This window comes from Pteropus medius, unplaced genomic scaffold (assembly GCF_902729225.1).
Source record: "Pteropus medius unplaced genomic scaffold, Ma_sr-lr_union100, whole genome shotgun sequence".
NCBI classification, from domain to species: domain Eukaryota; kingdom Metazoa; phylum Chordata; class Mammalia; order Chiroptera; family Pteropodidae; genus Pteropus; species Pteropus medius.
The window spans coordinates 6,190,283-6,210,600 of record NW_024352787.1 but is presented as its reverse complement, the minus strand read 5'-3'; the positions used below and the strand labels follow the sequence as shown (position 1 = coordinate 6,210,600).

Sequence of the window (20,318 nt, the reverse complement as noted above, 5' to 3'; positions counted from 1 at the left end):
TTCAGAATATTTAAGGGTTATATTGGATACACCATGATTTGAACTCTAGTGTAGGCACATATGTACTCAGGCATGTGTATATGGGTACATGTTTTTGTAAAAAGTATGTGTACCAGTATTACAGGATACACAGTAAGGAGAACCAAATAAAATATAATGTATGGCATATGAAAGGTAATATAATTTAATAGCGAGTTATATTTTAAGGAAACAAGGTATAAATTTCTTTTGTGAGGTTAAAATAATGTTGAACATATGGTTTATTCATTATTAAGAAACTAACTTTGGAAAGCAGCGTAGAGAGATTAATTGATCTTTTTCTATTAAATCTTTTATCATCCAGCAATTATACCTTTGCATTTTTTTAATCCATTCAAGTATCTTCAGGAGATATGTTACTACACTTGCATGTACCTTAATTCACTTAAACATTTACAAAATAACACTGACAAACAAAACAACAGAAAACATCCATAAATATTAATGAGTATCTTAACAAACATGACACTCAAGTAGTTGTCTTAGGATTGTTTTAAGTGACACTTTAATTCCACGTTCTCTGAATCTTCATGTAAAAGAGAGTTGTATTGATGGAAGCTTCAGACACAGTTACATCAGCTATGACTGTGGTACCTTATATGTTAATATAATTTTGTGTATCCATTTTGCATAATATGCTACTCGGACAAAAATACCAGGACGGTTTGGAATGGCACATCCACGACCAGGAACAATGACACCAAGAACCATTCTCATTTTATGCTGTTCACACACAAGTGGGCCACCATAGTCTCCCTAGGAAGAGGACATGTAACAATAACAACAAGAAAGTATTATTTTAGAAATAAAAATTAATAATCAATTAAAACTTTCTATATAGATTTGTATCTCAAAGGTACATATATATAAAAAAGAGAGATAATAACCGCAACTGAAATATGAAGACATAAAATTGATGTACTAGGCCATTTGTTATCTTTCTATTGAATTAGTCAAGTAAGACTGAGATAAGTATAAAAATTCAAAGTGTTCTATGATGTATAGTATTCATTTTAGAATAACATATTTTCCAAAATATTCACTCATCTTTTAAAGTAGGTTTTGCCTTTGTTGAATGCATACTAACATATAACTACTAATAGCTTAAATAGCAGGTAGATTTTATATTTATTTTGATTTTCTTCTGATGTTCAAAATATCTTCAGTATAGAAAATTTAGACAATGTAGAAAAATGCAAGTGCAAAATTCACTTTTAATAATATAGTTTTAATGATTAAACAGCCTAAAGCTTTTTTTCCTTCCTCCAATCCTGTCCTTAAAATGATTTTAACAAGTGAAATAAACTTGTAATTAATAAAATAATATTATTTACAATTTATAAATTGCTTTTTTAGATATAAAGAAGGAATGTTTCTGCATTTACTGTTGGTATTAATAGTTAATATAGTTATATTTATATTTTATACCCCCCATTGTGGAAATCAGCCTATGATTCTTTGGCAATTTCTGTATGGCAACCCTGTTGTATCATCAGATATAGAAATGTGATAGGTAGATAAAAGATGAATAGATTGATTGATTTATGTATATTTTTGCATACATATAGAATTATACATATTGTATATAATCATTACAACTGTGCTGCATCACTTTCGTGCACCATATAGTCTCCTCAGATAGTGATGACTGGCTTTTGACATCCTTGTATAAAGAAAGGTATTTGAGACTCTCTTAATTTTCCCACAGCAGTGATGCGATGAGATAAAACTAAACTACCGCAAAATATAGTTCTGTAATACAAGTGAGAAGAAGAGAGCTACCAACATTCTATGATGGGGAAAATTAAGGCAAGGGTAAAGCAGAAGATAAAACAGTAAAGAAAAATAGCTATTCTAAGAGACTTCATATAAACTATGCCACATGAATTAATAAATTTGATTTTTATAAAGAAGCACCAGTGATTACTAATATGATCTCTTCACAGCAATTCACTTTGGGAAACTTGCACTAACTGTGATGTTATTGCTATTATACAAACATTTGGAAGATTTCTTTTTTACGTGTTTAGATTTCAATGGTTTTAGTGATTTTATTACTCTGTTTTAAATATTCGTGATGTTAAAAAAACATTCTAGAGGATACATGCATTTTTGAGAAGTGGTGAAATCAATTTGAAGTCAAGTCTTGTGCACATGAATAAAAAAACAAATATGTGATAAAGTGATAAATACTACAATATTAAAGTTAAGAATCTAAGAATGTATAGATGATAAACCAAATTACGGGCTATTCCTGAAGAGCAGTTGTCAATGCATTTTTAGTAATTGCAGTAGGGTTGGATAAGTGCATAAGCTTCCTAAATCATCTTGAAGATTAGGTCTAGCTCAAAACTTCATGTTTATAGGGCTCCTAGGGTAAGGAAGGAAGCAAAGATGGAAGGAAGGGAGGGAGGAAAAGAAGTCTTTCTCCTTGCAGATTTTCACTTGTTATAATGAACATAGTGATACTGACTTACCGGAGAAACACCAAATTTAAAAGTGATTATAAACACATATCTGTTTCTAACGGTATCATTTTTGAGAAGTTCTGAAAAAATCTTTACCTTAGTAAACATTTTCTTTTCAAGAATAAATCTCTGAGCAATATAAATAACACAAGAATTTCAATGCATATTTATGCTCCATCCTTAGGGCATTTCTTACATGTCTCTATTATTGAACTCGTCCTATGCTTTGCTACACATAATATTCTACAATTCTACAGCTCACCAGCTTGAAGAGCGTGTCTCTTAAATTCAAAATACATCTAAAATAACAGTTTAACAGCTTGTCTATGTAAAACGGGGATAGGAACACTGCCAAGTTGAAAGAACAGTTGCCTAACAAATGACAGTGTCCAAGCTCTTATAGTCATAGACTTTGACCTTTGGTTTTTTAAAATAGAATTTGTTAACACATATAGACACTGGCTTAAACAAAAATACATTTAAATATTTAAAACCAGGCATGTATTTCTTAATAAAATTATTAATGTGATTTATTTAGGGAGAATTTGGGAAGATCATATAAATTTAGAAAAACAGTAGAACAATGCAAGCTATTATATCAAACTCGGATACTTTTAATTAGGACAGCTTTCCTTTAGAGCTCTGGTTGTATTAGTTTGTTTATTATTTATTTGTTTGTTTATTTTTATTTATTTATTTATAGAAACAAATGTTATCATAGTTTGTTACTAATGAAACATGAACTGTGTCACTGTTTAGTTAAAAGAAATGTACAAGGATAATACAGGGTTATCTTTCCCAATTCCTCTCTCTTAGAACATGTTGATGTACAATAATTTTTATCTGAGAAAAAATTGACAAAAAATAAACATGAGAAACTATGTTATTCATTATATCCTCCTTATTAAAAACTAAAACCAAACCAAAAACTCCCTTTTTACCTCGCATGGTCCTGTTACAATATTTTCAGCTCCAGCACATATTTCAGACTCATTCAGAGTCACCTTCCCTTGATGATATTGGCTGCATTTCTCATTCCCCATAATATAGAGATGTGCTACTCGTAATAGACCATCAGAGTTGATCACTAGAATAGTGTAAAAAAAATGCAGTCAACAAGCAAAGCATAAGGTGAGAAAAATAGGAAACAGATGCAAATTTGTTTTATAAAATAAATATGATATTGCCTCATCCTTTTAAAAATAGCTTACATCCAGTGTAGCCCCAGCCATAAACACTGCAAGTGGTTTTTTCAGGAATTGTGCACCCATAATTAGGTAAATCAATTGTACTAACAAAATCATCCAGGACAGCAGGTCTGAAAAGAGAAAATATAATGGTAGTACTCTTGATTGCCTTCAACACAAAATTAATATATTAAAATGTAGTGTTAATATTTAATATGATATTTAGAGAGAATAAACAGTCATGTTTCTTAAAAATGAAGAAAAGGAAATGTCTAATATATAATGTAGAAATCTGTGGGTGGTAGAGAAATAAGTTATTTGCTAATATTTAAAAATAAAGTTCTTGCTATTTTTTAAAATCATTATTTTACCTGTTAAAGTTATTAAATAATTAACTGTTCAGGAAGCTTTGGTTTTAGAGCAGGCTGATCAGACTGTTGGTCCAACTTCATTTATTCATTTTTGAAATTTTTGAAAATGCTTCCATGTGTGTATATGCACACGGAGATATATACATATATAAACACATATACAATGTGGCATATGCTTTTATAATAAATCTACAAGAGAGAGAAAGAATAGCTGCATAGCTGAAGAAAAAGCTTCAACAATTCCAGTCTAGGTTAAAAATACAAAACCTTCTACAGGAACTAACCTAGCAAGCTTCAGTAATACCAGATCTGATCCTTCAGGCCCATACACCAGCTGAGAAACATTTAGAACCTGTCTGCGTTTCTCATCTCCTCTTCCATGGACATCATGGATTCCAAGCCAAGCTTCATAATCTTTCAAGTCTTTGTTTCTAAGTAAAAAATTAAAATGTAAAATGTAATTTTAAATTGCATAATGTTATTTTTATATATTGTTATTGTTGTTTATAAGGACGGATATATTATTTAAATTTAAAATTTTATTCAAAATATAATAAAGAGCTACACATTTATTATGCAAAATTCTGACTGCTATAAGCACATATAATCAGGAAGAACTATAAATTGCTAAAAATCTAAATAGCTATTTCAAAAACTTTTGATTATGCCTGCCAGAGAGTAAGTTATATGTGAAAAATATTAGGTAAAGCACGTCACATGAATTACAATATTCCTGTAAATTTTTCTTTTTATCTCAGCTGTGTATATATTTGGTTTCTTAAATGAGGTTGCAGATCTATACTACCAATCAGAGTGATGTTAATGAGAATAAGGAAGCAAGCTTACAAATGTTGCCTCCATATGTTTTCTTTAGGCTAATTTTCATTATAAATATTTCCCAAGATGATTCTGAGGCTGGCTCTACATAAAAAAAGTATAAGTGAAGATTGAAAGAAATTTTTTGATAATTCAGAAAAATAATTTCTTTCTAGAAATATAGAGTGCAAGTAAGAGGTTGGGGTAAAAATTATTTACACAATCCTAGCAGATTTCCTCCCCCAAATGAGAGAAATGCCAATTGTAGAAAGAGATGAATAGAAGTAGTACTCAGTAAGTAAATATCAATTAAATCAAAGAAAGTTTTGTTAGCTAAACATAAAAAAGAAATTAGTTTGTTCACCCTAAGCTGGTGAATAGCAAATGAATACACATTCTAAGCCTCAAAGCTAAGTGGAAGCTACACACAGTTTTAAATGCTCAAAACAAATAATTAGTTTCAGAAACACTTTACCGAGAAGGGAAACACTGTCTTGCAGTAAGAATCCAACTTTCTTTTATCAATGATCCTCCGCAGATATGTTTATTTCTGTGAGAAAGAGGAAAGAGAAACAAGTAACATCTGTGCAGGAAGGTTGCCTGCCAATTAATGCAAAACCTATGGCTACATTTGTTAAAAATAAGAACAATTGAGAGAAAAATGTAGAAATTAACCCAAACAAAATAAAATGAATAATCTTTTTATCAGAAAGATATTTAGTTATTATAGCATTAGCACTTTCTTTCATAACGTGATTACAACTTTATAAAATCAACTTTGTGTTTGTATAAGGAGCCCTGTCGTTACACACTAAGATCCATGCCTTGTGAGAGAAAGTATGTGCTACAAGTATGAGATAACGAGAATGAACAAAAACATGAACAACAAAAACAATGTAGACCTATTTTAAGTTCAGTGTTTGATTATGAATAATGCAAATTTGACTTTTTATTTAAACTCTAAAAAAAATGTGGTGGTAGCAATATATAAAATTAGCATTCCTTCCCTTTCATTACAATTATTTAGTTCTAATATGTTAATTTAGAACATGACTGAGTTTCAGTAAATTTGTTCGTTCAGCTTAAGACCAGCAATATATTATTTTATTTATAAAATTAAAACGATTTTGCAAGACATACCATCTAGGAAATTGTTAAATATTTGTAGAGAATAATAAATTCTAGTACATTTATTTGATGATATTTAAAATCTGTAAACCCATTATTTTTGGCAGAGAAATGAAAAAAGTACAACTTTCCACAATTGACATTTCCAACTAGTACAGATGTTCAGCGCTTGAGAGAGTAATAGAAGAGGATTCCCAGACTAAGACCACAGTTATTTATGGCCTGTACCACACAGGAGGATAAGAGTATATATATTGAGTTTTAATTTCTGTTCCTCCAAGTATGTGTTTTGGAAGAATAACTAAACAGCTGTTGTTACTAAGAACTTGGATTTAAAAGGAAAACTATCTTTTTTTTTGTAAAAGTTTATAGTACTCTGATCTGATGAAAAACAGTTTCACCTGCTTCTCCATGGAGACCTCCAAAAGAGTGTCCTTGTATATTTTCTTGTTGATAATAATAAATTCAGAAGTGCATACCTCTTTTTTTTTTTCTGGAGTTATGAGATTTGCAAAGAATCACTAATTAATTCAGAGCTGTGAATCCTTGAAACATTTTCTATAATAAAGAAAATGAAACATTCCCCCAAATTTTACAGCCTTCATTAAACCTTCATGTTGCACAATTAGTTTTAATATTCTGGTGAGTTTCAGAATTCTATTTCAGTACTACATACCTAGGACAGCTACGCTACAATTATCAACATACATATTTTTAAAATTTGATGATTTACTCCTAGAAAGAAAGACACACTAAAAAATAAATTTAGGTCATCTTCTACCTGATATTTATCAAAGGATATAAATTCTATGTTTGCTCAGAATTGGCTTATTCATAAAAGAACTTCAGTTTCAAGTATCTCTATTCTACTTTAATATCATTGTGATTTAATTGTTATAAAAGATATACTTTCTTCTGCTCTAGAAAGCTAGAAGTAAAGGAACGGGGAGGGTTTTCCAAAACAAGAGATATTCGAATTGGTATTTGAAGAACGAGAAGGTATAAGATCTTTCAGGCATAAAATATAGAGGAAGACAACTACAACATGCAGTGGGAACAACAGCACATAGGCTTGGAAGAAAAAACATATGATGTCTTGAAAACAAGGAAAAATGCAGCTAGAATTCAGGCATGTTTTTGTGTATGTTACATTTTGAAGTTCCAATAGAGATAGATATTGACAAAAATATTTTAACATTTTATTACCAAAGGGTGTAATATATGTGGCATACAGAAAATGTTTAAGATCAGATTTTGTTATCTCCCATTTTCAATATTAAATTTGTATAACATAATTACTAAACTAAGTTTTTGTATAACAATATATTTTGCAGTTATTTTACATAGAACATGTCACTGATTCTAAAGAGCACTGAGAAATATAAATGTCGTGATTTTTTTTTACCCACACTGAATATTCCAATAGCAACACTATGTAACTATCAATATTGTTTGTTAGTATTTTTAATTATAACATTCTATAATTTCAATCATTGCTATTTTTCATTAGTATGACAAAAAGTCAAAAATTATAAATGAATATAAAATTTCTGATATGATTATGCATAAGCATGCTAGAAAATGAAGTTAAAATATCCTAGTTTGAGAAATTAATAACATACGCATTATAACTTGTATGGTTATATCACAGTATAAGTAAATTCTCTTTGTCGTTGTCTTTTGCTTAATCAGAACTAAGTGTCACTTGTAAGACAATGCCTACACGTATGGGAACTTTGTAAACATTTAAAAAGTCACTATCTCTGGAGGCACAATTGCAAAATCTAGGGCTGTTTGGCAAGCAGAATGTCATCAGCCCCCCTTATGTCCCCTCATATTGGGTGCCTATGCGGTGGGTACGACCTTCATGACCACACATGACCATACTGCTGGGAATGTGCCTTTTGCAAATAAGCCAAATACATATGATTTGTGTCTGTTAATAATTACCTGTATTTCAAACTAACCATCCATCCTACATTTGTTCGTGTTGGAATTCCATTTACAACTCGCAATTGTTTTGTTTTGGCGCAAGATATTACAGGATCTAAAAAGAGGACCAAACATAACATTTTGACAAAACATTTTGAAATACTATGCCTTGCGGCTTTCTTAAATGCAATCGTAACTAGAGAAATGTAACTACTGTAATTGTGTCAGAAGAATATTTTTTGGGGAAAAAAGTAAGTATTAGGACTACTAGGCCAAATCAAGTCCAACGTGTTTGCAATTCTCATGTAAGCAGATGAGTAACACAGAAAAACTAATCACCTCAAGGTCAACAGTATTGCCATGGTAGTGACAGGGGCTTTGCTCGCTCAGCACTGAGTACAAGTCCTTCAAATCTAATACTAATTGTATTTCCCTCACCAACCTCAATATAAAATGAAACAATGTTATTTGTAATGGTTATTTCTAAATGTCAATGCAAATCAATAGCCTAACTGGAAAAAAAAAATTGTTAAGTGAGAATGCAGAGCCATTTTGAAACAGGTTACCAGTATTATATTTATTGAAATTGTATCTAAATGACATAATTACTAAGTCCCAATCCTGATATCCAAATGACATAGTACAGAATTTATAAAGTAAACTTTTCCTGACCCTCCTCTGTGTTCCTCGCCTTATCCTTTCTACTCCTGTCCGTCATCTACAATAGATTTCCAATAACTTCTTCAGCTTGAGATAAAGCAGGTGATTACTTGAGTAACTTCCTTTAGCCCAAGAAATATGTGAAAATTAAAAATAAGCAGCAGCTCTCAACAGATTTTCTTAAATTGAGTATCAACTGAACCTCTCAAATTGTGTCATCTTTTGCCTAGGAGGGTGTGCAAAGAGCTTTAAAGATAGAGCAAGATAGACACTGCATAACTTTCCAAACTTCTGGTTTCACTCCTTCTGACTTTTGCATCTTTATTTAATTTAAAAGATAGTGAAGGTCCATATATACATTTTGCCCCAAATTAAAAGCAATATAAATGCCTTTCATATATAACATGTTATATTTTGATAGAGAATTGAATTTTGATAAATTTAGTATGCAGTTCCCTTTGTAACCTCTTTATAGGACATAGAAAAAATTTTTAATAAAATAGATTAATTTATTTATATGATGGAAGTTAATATAGTGATATTTTCCTATGAAGAAAATAATGACATAATTTCTGGCACACAGAGACTCAAATATACTATATATTTTGAAATATTACTTACGGTCTAAATTGACTATTGTAGGTGTGGTATCACCTTCACCTGTAAAAATAAGTATATACATAATTCATATATATATATTTCTGTTATACAGAACTAAAACTATATATTGAAATTCAAATAGCCATAAATCGGATAGTTTACTAAATTCTTGACATTTTATTCAAAGATAAAATGTATAGTACTCTTTTGAGAAATTATATATCACTTTTACTGTTCAATATTGAAGGTGCATGCCTACTGGTATCAGGTGATGTGAGGAAAGCCCTGTTCTATGACTGTAGAGGCTCTCTATTGGCATCAAGGAGTTGCCTCATTCTACCAAGATACTCAACATCATACACAAGGATCATTTCATTGAATGGCAACAGTGGTTTATTATTGCTTGCTTGGGCCATTCACACAGATAAACTATGTTATTTTACTATAATTGGCCCATTTACAATTTTTCTGAAAACTACTTTTTTAAAAATATGGTTGAAAATAACTGAAACTTCACATGCTTCAGGAAACTTTAAAAATTCTAGAAGATAAAAATCATCATTAATGAAAAAGAGGAATAACAATATAATTTTGTTAGAATATTTCAAAGATTGTTTTTTCCAGATGGTAGTTTAAAAAAAGGTATGGAAAAAAGACAACACCAGAAACTGAAAATTAATCCTAACTAAAACCTCATAACTTATTCCTTTTTCATAACCTCCCAACTGGGGTTTAAATGCTACACAGAGAAAGGCTTGGAAGATGCTAGGATTTGAAAATACTTAAGCAGTAAAAAATGAGGCACAAAGGCATTTCCTGGAGTTTAATGTCTGACTGCTCAGAATTGATAGCAGAGTTTAGTCAGGCACTGTTTAGACCCAGCTGGTTGTTAATCCCTGGAAATGCCCTGAGCTCAAATAAACCAGCAACAAAACAATAATGGCATATGAATTCCTTTGTAATAGATGCAATTTTGATTGTTATTTATGGAAAATCTCATATATGATATAGAGATTTTACTTAAGTTCATTTACCAATAAAGTATTTAGTTCATTATTGTACCTTACTAAAATATTTAACCTTTAAAAAATATATAGATATTATAAATTGTGGGCTTTAATAATTAATGAATGATGAATGTTATTGGTATTAATATTAATAATACTTGAGAATATATACATATAGATATATACTTGAGAATACATACATATACACATATAGAGCTTCTTCTAACCTAATATTTCTCACACTTTATAATCAGCTGAAATACCACTTAAAATCAGATTTCTGGAGATTCTGGGTTGAAAGCTAAATTACTAATTTTTCAAAAGCATTCCGAGTTCTACTGTACACTTTGAGTAAATTCTTAAAAACTGCTCTCTAGGTCTTTTCCATTTTCCACTATTCTCATTTTTCCTTTTACTTCTGCCCCACTAACTCCCCCACAGTACTCAAATCTGAAATATATATATATATGTATATATATGATACAATCTTGTTTTGTATTGATTCAACTTAAAATCGAAGAAAGAAAACATGTCGATAGTAAAAAGTTATATCTATGTGAGAGTAGTTAAATGTGTGCATGTGTGTTTATATGTCCTCAGAATCAAATACGAACTCTTGCTGAAAACAAAAGAAATTTTTTAACATATTCTTGTTAAATTTTTGGCTCAAGTTCAAAACTCTATGAACACATATTTCTCCAGGCAGACATCTATATTCTCATCCTCATTACATAGTTTAATATTATTATATATTTATTAAATGATTATATTTGCAATTATTTACATACATTTTTCCTCTCTATATTGAAAACTATTTGAAGATAAGAAACATTGTTTACATTGTTGAACACCTAACATGTTCATAGGGCTTTGCACACAATAGCAGCTCAATTTAAAATTGTTAATAAATGAATAAATAATGAGACAGATGTAACTTGCCCAAGGCACTATAGTGATAGAGCTAGAATTCTTAGCCAGTAAGTCAAAGTTGAAGCTCTTAACCACTATACTCTCAGTAGTTAAAACAGGATTTTTCTAAGATTTTTCTAAGAGTATGTACAATTATAGACAAAGATTATAGTCATTTCCACAGTTTTATTTTTGCATATTTGATAATCCCACGAATGTATGTTAAATATTATTTTGTAATCATTTGTTTTGATAATCCCAAGAATATATGTTAAATATTATTTTGTAATCATTTGTTTAAAAGGAATAAAAACCTTTAAATGTTTTGTAATACAAATATACAGTGCAAAAATGATTTATACAGCCTCTGTAGTTAAATAAATAAGAACTCAAACCTTCTAAAGATAAATTTTATTAGCCTTTCGCCAGAAAGAAAATGTAAATAAATCCTGGCTATACATATTATTTAAAGAAATGACACTGTAAAAATATTTATTGAAATTAATGTTCAGAATACATTGAAATACAAATGAGTTATCTGCAATAGTATTTAATCAAATGCTAGAACACCTAGAAGTCTTTCAATAGCACATTACAATTTTTAGTTTTAAAATGTTGTTTGAAAATATATTTTGAAAACTTTTAAATTATTAGAGTCCTGTGTCAGTTAGGTTTATCATTCAAAGCACAGTTTCCTGAGATTCCATGGGAGCGTTTTACTCTATCTGCTAAAATTAAACTGTTCTGATTTTTACAAATCTAGAATTATGTAGAGAGAGAATTAGAATGTGTTTTAAAAGCCAGATCATTGACTTTTTCTCCTTTTTCCTAGAGCACTGTATATTCTATTAGCCATTATTATTCTTAATCATAGAAATTTAACTAAAAAGTCCCATAAAGTAAAACTAATATTAAAGAAAAAAATCCTTTAAGCATTAAAAAAAATGTATGTGCCAGAGAGGTAGGCTTGTTTGCTTGTTTGTTTTAGTGTTAAAACTTGAAAGACAGCTTCTGTGGAACATTTTCAGGACCTATGAAACCGTAATATGGGAAAAGTAGAACACCAGAGAAACAGTAAGTAATTTGAAAGGCTATGATTATAGCTGATGAAATAAAATAGAATAATATAAAATAGTATTTCTTTGTAAACGTAACATGTTTATTTATTATTTTAGAGAATTTCTTTATTAAAAATACATTGGGAAGTTCCAAGTCTTAATTACTGATATACATGATAAAATTATATTTAAGAAGTTTTTCTTTTTATGCTAAAATTTCATAAAACGTGACCACTGTTTCCACTTAAGGTAAGAAATTATTTCTTTAATTTGACATACAATAAAGAAAAATATAAACTTGTGTTTGTATTTTATGTTTTAAAGCAGATATTATTTCTTCAATCTAATCTCTTTTTAAAGTATTTTTGCTGCTGTTTTCAAGGTACCTGCTATGGCTCATCTCACAAGAAAAACATTCTTACAACATACTCTTTCTGAACTTATAAAAGTATGTTCTTTAAACAAGAAGGTAGTTTAACATAGTGTTTAAACGTGTTCGTATAAACAGAACTTTGAGATATGTAGTGTAGTAAAATGGATCCGTGCTACTGACACAGCCTTATATTGAGGCTTTTCACTCAATATTATATTAAGGATATATTCCCATCTCAATATATATTATTCTACATCAGTGGATCACAGTGGGGGTCATTTTGTCCCCAATCTCCAGAGGACACTTGGAATGTCTGGAGATAGTTTTGATTGTCATGACTGGAGAAATTGGTGGTGCTATTGACATCTAGTTCATTGAAGCCAGGGATACTGTTAAACATAACGCACAGGACAACCTTCCACAACGAGATTTATCCAGCATTAAATGTCTATAGTGCTAAGATTGAAAATCCTGATATATTCCCCTAATCTAAGTCCAGACACAGATTCTACTTCATATAGTAAAACAGTATTGATTACCCAGGCCCTCACTAATATTGGGCATTAACAATCTTTTTATTTTATTTGCCAACTTGACAGGTAGAAAATTCTTCTTATGCTTTTATAATTTCATTTTTCTTGCTATTAAGTTTTAATGTTTTTTATTTGTTTATTAATTATTTTATTCTTGAAGACTCATCATTTTTCTCCTGTTATCTTTTTCTTATTGATCTGTAGGAGCTCTTTTACATGAAGTATATTAGACATATATATTTTACATATATCTTTTACTTTATGCACTAATACTCTTTTAACAAAATAATCTTGGGTTCAGAGAAGTAAATGGAATGCTCCAGGCTTCTTAGTCTTGGGCTAAAGAACAGAGAAGACGATAGAAGCACCACTATTTCAGGTCTGTTCATTGGTTTGTTAGTGGGCTGGGAACTTTGCTGAGAGCTCTGCTGCGTTCAGAGGCTGAGCAGGTAGTCCTGATGGTGGGGCACAGGGATGTCTTTCTACAGCAGTCATGTTAGAACCATGACCATTTCCTGCCTCTGGATTCCAAATTGGAATCTCCTAAGGAAAGAAAATCTTTAAAAAGTGTCTCCTTGTTTAGATGAAAGATGAAGAAAGGGGTGTGTGTGTGTGTGTGTGTGTGTGTGTGTGTGTGAATCTCTCTGGAGTGCATCCTAACTTGGGGATCAATTGCATCCTTCCTATATTATTTTCACCTCTGATTAAGGTATCAGTTTAGAGAATATGCAGTATATCTAAAATATTTTACCTGAAAAAGATCACTAAATGTACTTACAACGAGAAATGGGGCAGTAATCCCAAGGAATAAGAGGGTTCCCTGTGTAACACCAAGGACCATGGGCATCATCATCAGGATTCCGGCAGTAATTCTTATTCAACTTACTAGCATCTGGTTCCCAGAAGATGTGCCTATATAAACAACAAACTGAACATCACAAGATGCTCATTTTGTCCAAGAAAAACAAAATGTCACCGAGAAGATATAATCCTAGCACATAACTTTCATTATAGATACAACACAAGCTTCGACTGGTATAAATTTCGATTATTTTGTTTGAGATTTATTTTGTTGTTCTTATAGTTTGGAAGCATGGTCTCTAACTCAGGAGTGTGGAACAGGGCTACATAATTAGCATAGATAAAATGAAAGATTTTGTGACTTTACTTCTATTTATAACTGCAGTGGCAAGACATCAATACCCTTGTGCATAGAAATGGAGAAATATTACCGAAAAAAAGAGAGCAGATGACAAACAAGATTAAGGTCATAAAATAAATAAAAAATACAAGCCATTGCAAAAATATTTTTCATATTTCAGAAACAGTTGAAGCATCACTTGAAAAATTAATATGACAAAGTACTAGAAGATACACTGAAAAAATAATGTACTAATGAAATAAATTTTGAAATATCACTGGTCATAGAGTTACAAAATGTGATCTTTTGAGAAATAACTGAGTAACATTTTAGTCTTTCTTATTTTACATCTTAACTAAATTTATTACACAGAAAAGCAAAAAAATGTATGTTATTTTATAAAAACATGCCTACTCATATAACATCAATATTTATATTTTCCTCAATAACATTGACGAAGTCAGACTCCACATGGCCATCCTAAGTCATGAAAACTATATCTCTAACTGAATTTGTCTTAGATTATTAATTACTATAATGTTTGAAGGTAATTAATATGTCATTTAAAAAATTGGGAAGAGCTTGGACATGGACACTTGGACTATCTTTCTGAACTCAGGTTCATTTTCTAGAGCAGTAACAACAGCAATCACATTCGGTACTTACTACATACCAAATTCTATCAAATTACTACATACCAAATTCTAAATTACATACAGAAATTTAGACTAACCTAATGAAACAGGCTCTAAGATTATGCTATTTTTTTTTTTTTTTTTTGGAGGATTTTGAAATCCATAGAGGACAATTAATTCGTCTAGGGTCACATGGCTCATAAGCAGTAGGGAAGGGGTTTGAACACATGGCCTTTTCTAGAGTTGATGTTCAAAACCAGGCTGTACTACCTTCTTACTCAGTTGTTACTGTGCAACTTAATCATTCATCAATTTTGTACAAATTATTTCTAAATGACTTTTAATTACTTCCAAAAGTCAAACCAAACTCAATGAAAATTGTTATAATCATTGCAATACCTGAATAAATATGTCACGTATTTCCAGTGTTTAACAACTGGTACTCTGAGGTGTGTCAGAAGGGTGTTTACTTGTTGCCTTTGATGATTTCTGTGGTGTAAATAATTCCACCACAAAAATGTCAGCCTTCCAATATGAAATCACTGAAGGCAAAGTTGGCACAATTGTCTCTGACAAGTCCATAAGAGCTACATCCGCCCCGCTGTATTTCTAAAAACAATTTTAAAAATAGCAGTATTGAAATCAGCATTTAATTTTAATCATGCCAATTTAAAAAAAAATTGTATTGTATTATAGTTTCAAGTATACAGTACATTTTTGCTTAAAATTCCTTAATGAATCGCTTTAATGCTTAGAATAAAATCAAAACTTAACACAGCTTTCAGGGCTCTTTATGGTCTTGCCAGTGGAGAATTTCTCCTCTGTGGACATGGACCAAATTACACTATGCTTCAACCTACCAAAATTATTTCTGATTTTCAAATACTTTAATCTTTGGGCTTTGGCACAAGTTATTACTTCTGCCTAATGTACTCTTTCTCCTACACTTCCTTTTACCAACTCCTCCTTATCATTTATGTCCCAGCTAATGTCCTTTCCTCTAGCAAGTCTTCCTGACCATCCATGGTCGTGACCTTCCACCCATCAGGCTTGGGTGGAACTTCTTTGCATTTCTATGGCATAAAATATGCTATATTTTCATGCCATTTATAATATGGCATTCCATACTGGAGTGTGAGATCTATGAGGGCAGAAGTCTTAGAGCTACAGTGTCCAAAACAGTAGCTACTGACTACATATGACTACTAGTCCAAACTGGGACAAGCTATAGTTGTAAATATGTATCAAATTTTGAAGCTTTAATATGAAAAAATATACAAAATCTCATTAATAACTTTATATTAAATACATATTAAAATGAAAAAGCTTTACATTTATTGGATTAATAAAAATATATTATTAAAAATAATTTTACCTGTTTATTTTTACTTCTTTTAATGTGGCTATTAGAAAACTTAAAAGTACATGTGCGGTTTACATATGTGAATTGAATATTTATGTTAGCATGGCTTTAGAACTATCACTATTTGCTCATGAAATAAATTAATTGAAACAATTATCACCCATTAGTGAGTATATGTTGGAAAGGAAAAAAGGCTTTAAAGTTAAAGCTGGGCTGGAGTCAAAATGACTCAACTTCTCTGAGCCCTAAAATTCTAATTCACATATATAGAAAAATTTTTTTCATATAGGATTGTGATGGTCAAATGAGATGACAAGTCACGTAAAGCAACTATGTATTTGATCAAATAACCTTGTAATATTTTATTCTTGTGCATATATTTATATATTTATTAAAAATCATTTTTATGTCGTAACTATGTCTGGTACTTCTTTTGTAATTTCAAACACACTAACACTATTACTAGAGTCAAGTGGAAGACAACTTATTTTTTGCGAATATGTCCAATGTCAAAATCTGTAATTCTTCGAAATATATAGATTTTTTCAAATTTCTATACATTCTTTTAAATATAGAAAAATTTTACATGTAAAAATTAGGCTATGCAAGGAAACCTGTCTAAGATTTTAGTTGTTAATTGGATATTAAGGTCTGTATGGACATAAAAATGATAACTTACTGATTTTTCATGAATATTAACAATTAATGGTTAATTATGAAACAATAATATACTGTACTATATGAAACTCAAGATTTACCACTTAATTATACACTGATACAGTCTTATCAACTTATGTAATTGTTTTCTTAATATGACCACATCCTCCTTAAAAATGAAGCCAAAATGTACATCCACTTTTTGTTAATGCTCCCCGTGGTACCTATTACAGAGCAAAACGTACAGTAAATACTCAATAAATATGTGCTGGATGGAATTGCTTATTTAAAAGTTTGCTGCTTAGAGAGAAAATATGAAATTGAGTGCACAAATAATCAATGGAAAGGAATAACAATGTACATATTTGAGTACACCCATTTGCTATTATCACTACATACTATATATTGAAAGAAATACATTTACACACCGGTGTAAGTCTTCCATGTTCTTGTCCCACATTGAACATGTTAGTCCAGATCGTGTTTTGGATAAATTGCCCATATAATTTTTGCCATTTCCACGATAGCAGTCTATACATAAATATATGAAAAAAAAAAAAAACCTAGTGATTACTAGGGGATATAGAACAAAAAAATTTTTTACAAGCATACAAATTCATGAAAATCAACATAAAAATTAAAATACTCTGAAATCTGTACCAACCTAAGAGACTTAAATATCTCAAATTAAAATATATTTTCACCCAAATTTATTTTTCATAAAAATGAGATTTTATTCAGCAAATTATGCATTTTAAAAAATAAAAGAAAAAATTAAATGAGTGGCTCTTAACGACATCAATAAAGTGAGACCTTTTTAAAATGACATACATATTTTCCAACATTTTCTTCTGAAAAATTTTACTCCACAGAAAAGAATGATGTGGTTAAGTAGGGTAAAGGAAAAACCTCTCTTTGTATATAACAACAACAAAAATGACTGGGGCCTTTGAGACTGAGTAAACATCCTATTGCCAAACAAATTTCATAAAATAGCTTCTGCATACTTTGATTAATTTTGCATGAAGTAGTACTATGCTGGTTTTAAAGTAGTTATTTTTTTGATTTCCTACACTTCTTTATTTATTAGTTCCCATTTTTGTTAATGAGAGCTTTTCCTTCTCTTCTATTCTTTTCAGTAGTAGGTATTACTACTGCCAGTAGTAGTAGCAGTGGTAGTAGTAGTAATACTAGTGCTAATAGTAGAAAGAGCAATATAAATATAGACTCATGAATTCTCTTTTTATTCAATGTGCTATATAATCTATTCCTGATGTTCATTTTGATGCTCAAATTATTTCAAATTTAGCCATTGGAAGCCACTTTAAATTGGCTCCTGTGCCTTTCTTCATGTCCCACATGGTTTTATTTTTTACTTTTTTTCAATTAAGCAACTTATGTTCTATTAAACATTGATCTAAGTGTTCATATTCTTAATTTAAAAAATCGTGAAAAGAAATCAAGTTCTTCCATATATGTAAGTTGCAGTTCTACATTTGAAAAGAAACATTATTTCATATTTTGAAATAATACCTCGTATTTTAAAAATGATGATCTGTGAAACATTCCTAATTTCTGTATGAATAAAAACTTTGAGTATAAAATGTTATCTACAAGTATACATCAACATTGAGTATAAAATGTTATATACAAGTATACATCAACATTGAGATCATTCTCTGGTTTAAACTTTGTAAACCATACTATATATTTAAAAATTTGTTTATTTATTTATTTATCTATTTATCTATTTATTATTTTAATTATAATTTTGCAATTAGTTTCAAGTGCACAGCATGGTGATTAGACACTTATATAATTTGTTAAGTGATCATCGTGATTAGTCTAGTGCCTGCTTTGCACTATACATAGTTATTACAATATTATTGACTATATTCCCTATGCTGTACTTCACATCCCTGTGACTATTTTGTAACTACCAATTTGTACTTCTTAATCCCTTCACTTTTTTCACCCAGTCCTCCAACATCTCTTCCCGTTTTTTCTCTGTATCTATGTATCTGTTTTGGTTGGTTTGTTCATTTATTTTGTTCCTTAGATTCCACATTTAAGTGAAATCATATGATATTTATCTTTCTCTGTCCGACTTATTTCACTTAGTATAATACCCTTAGGTCCATCTATGTTATTGAAAGTGGTAGATTCCATTTTTTTAAGGCTAAGTAATATTCCTTTGTATACATGTACCACAACTTCTTTATCTAATTGTCTGTTGATGGACACTTAGGTTGCTTCCATATCTTGGCAATTGTAAATAATGTTATAGTAAACATAGGGGTGCATATATTTACTATATATTTTACTATATATATTTACTATATATTTTTGAATTAGAATTTTGTTTTTCTTTGGATAAATACTCAGAAGTGCAATTGCTGGGTCATAGGTTGTTCTACTTTTAATGTTTGAGGAATCTCTAAACTGTTTTCCATAGTGGCGGTACCAATTTGCAATTCCACCAACAGTGCATGAGGGTTCCCTTTTCTCCACATTCTCACCAATATTTATTGTTTTTTGATTTATTGATAATAGCCATCCTGACAGATATGAAGTGATATCTCATTGTGATTTTAATTTGCATTTCTCTGATGATTAGTGACATACATTTTTGTATGTCTATTGGCCATCTGCATGACCTCATTGGTTTTAAATATGTTCTGTGATCATAATAAAAATAAGTACAAATCCTAATAAAATTTTTATGGAGATAATTTAATAATTTATTCAGGAATCAGTTAACATAGTGATAAAGTATAATATATGTATAATCATACACACATATACACATATATTCTATGAATATACAAATTATTTGTAGTCTATATATGTATTATAATATCCCATTGTTTCTTACTAGTAAAAAGTCCCTTTATTTATTATTAATAGATACCAAATATATAATTTAGTGTCTTGCTTTTTAAAAAATTAACAGTATACTTGAAAATCACTCTATATTAGTTCATGGAGAGTTTTATCATTTTTTTTGCAATCTCATAGTATCGCATCATGTGGCTTTGCCTGAGTGCATTTGGGTTGTTTTGTTACTGAGAAAATGCTGTAATAAAAAACTCACATGTATGTTTTTCTGTATTGTTGGGGCTGTATTTTCAGGTGTTGGTAGTGCTTTGTTGGGCTAAAGGTGAATGCATGTGTAATTTTATTATTGTAAAATTTCATTTTATAATGATTTTACCACTTTGCACTCCTAAGAGAAATGTGTGAGAGTTCCTTTTCCCATACAGCTCTGCCAAAAGATGATGTGGTTTACTTTTTGAATTTTTGCAATGTACATGTGATAAATGGTCTCATATGTGCAAAATCTCAATACTCATATTTTATTTTTCTCTTGTTATATGTGAATTTAAATATAATTTCATGTGTTTAAGAAACTGTTGACATCTTTTTTCATAAATCTTTTTG

The 20,318-nt window shown here is 30.1% G+C and overlaps 1 protein-coding gene across 2 annotated transcripts in view; it reads right to left on the bottom strand.

Annotated features, from left to right (window-relative positions):
* Window positions 1–527: 527 nt before the first annotated feature.
* The window catches only part of HGF (hepatocyte growth factor), a 67,350-nt gene continuing 47,559 nt past the window's right edge, over window positions 528–20,318 (bottom strand). For both annotated transcript variants that reach the window (XM_039849070.1, XM_039849071.1), the window contains 9 exons: window positions 17,306–17,408; window positions 13,860–13,993; window positions 9,223–9,261; window positions 7,960–8,056; window positions 5,357–5,431; window positions 4,350–4,496; window positions 3,719–3,825; window positions 3,449–3,594; window positions 528–795 (listed from right to left, as the gene is read on the bottom strand). In XM_039849070.1, coding sequence (XP_039705004.1) covers window positions 619–795; window positions 3,449–3,594; window positions 3,719–3,825; window positions 4,350–4,496; window positions 5,357–5,431; window positions 7,960–8,056; window positions 9,223–9,261; window positions 13,860–13,993; window positions 17,306–17,408 — 1,025 coding nt within the window. In that variant the 3' untranslated portion in view covers window positions 528–618. The remainder of the gene's footprint in view (window positions 796–3,448; window positions 3,595–3,718; window positions 3,826–4,349; window positions 4,497–5,356; window positions 5,432–7,959; window positions 8,057–9,222; window positions 9,262–13,859; window positions 13,994–17,305; window positions 17,409–20,318) is intronic.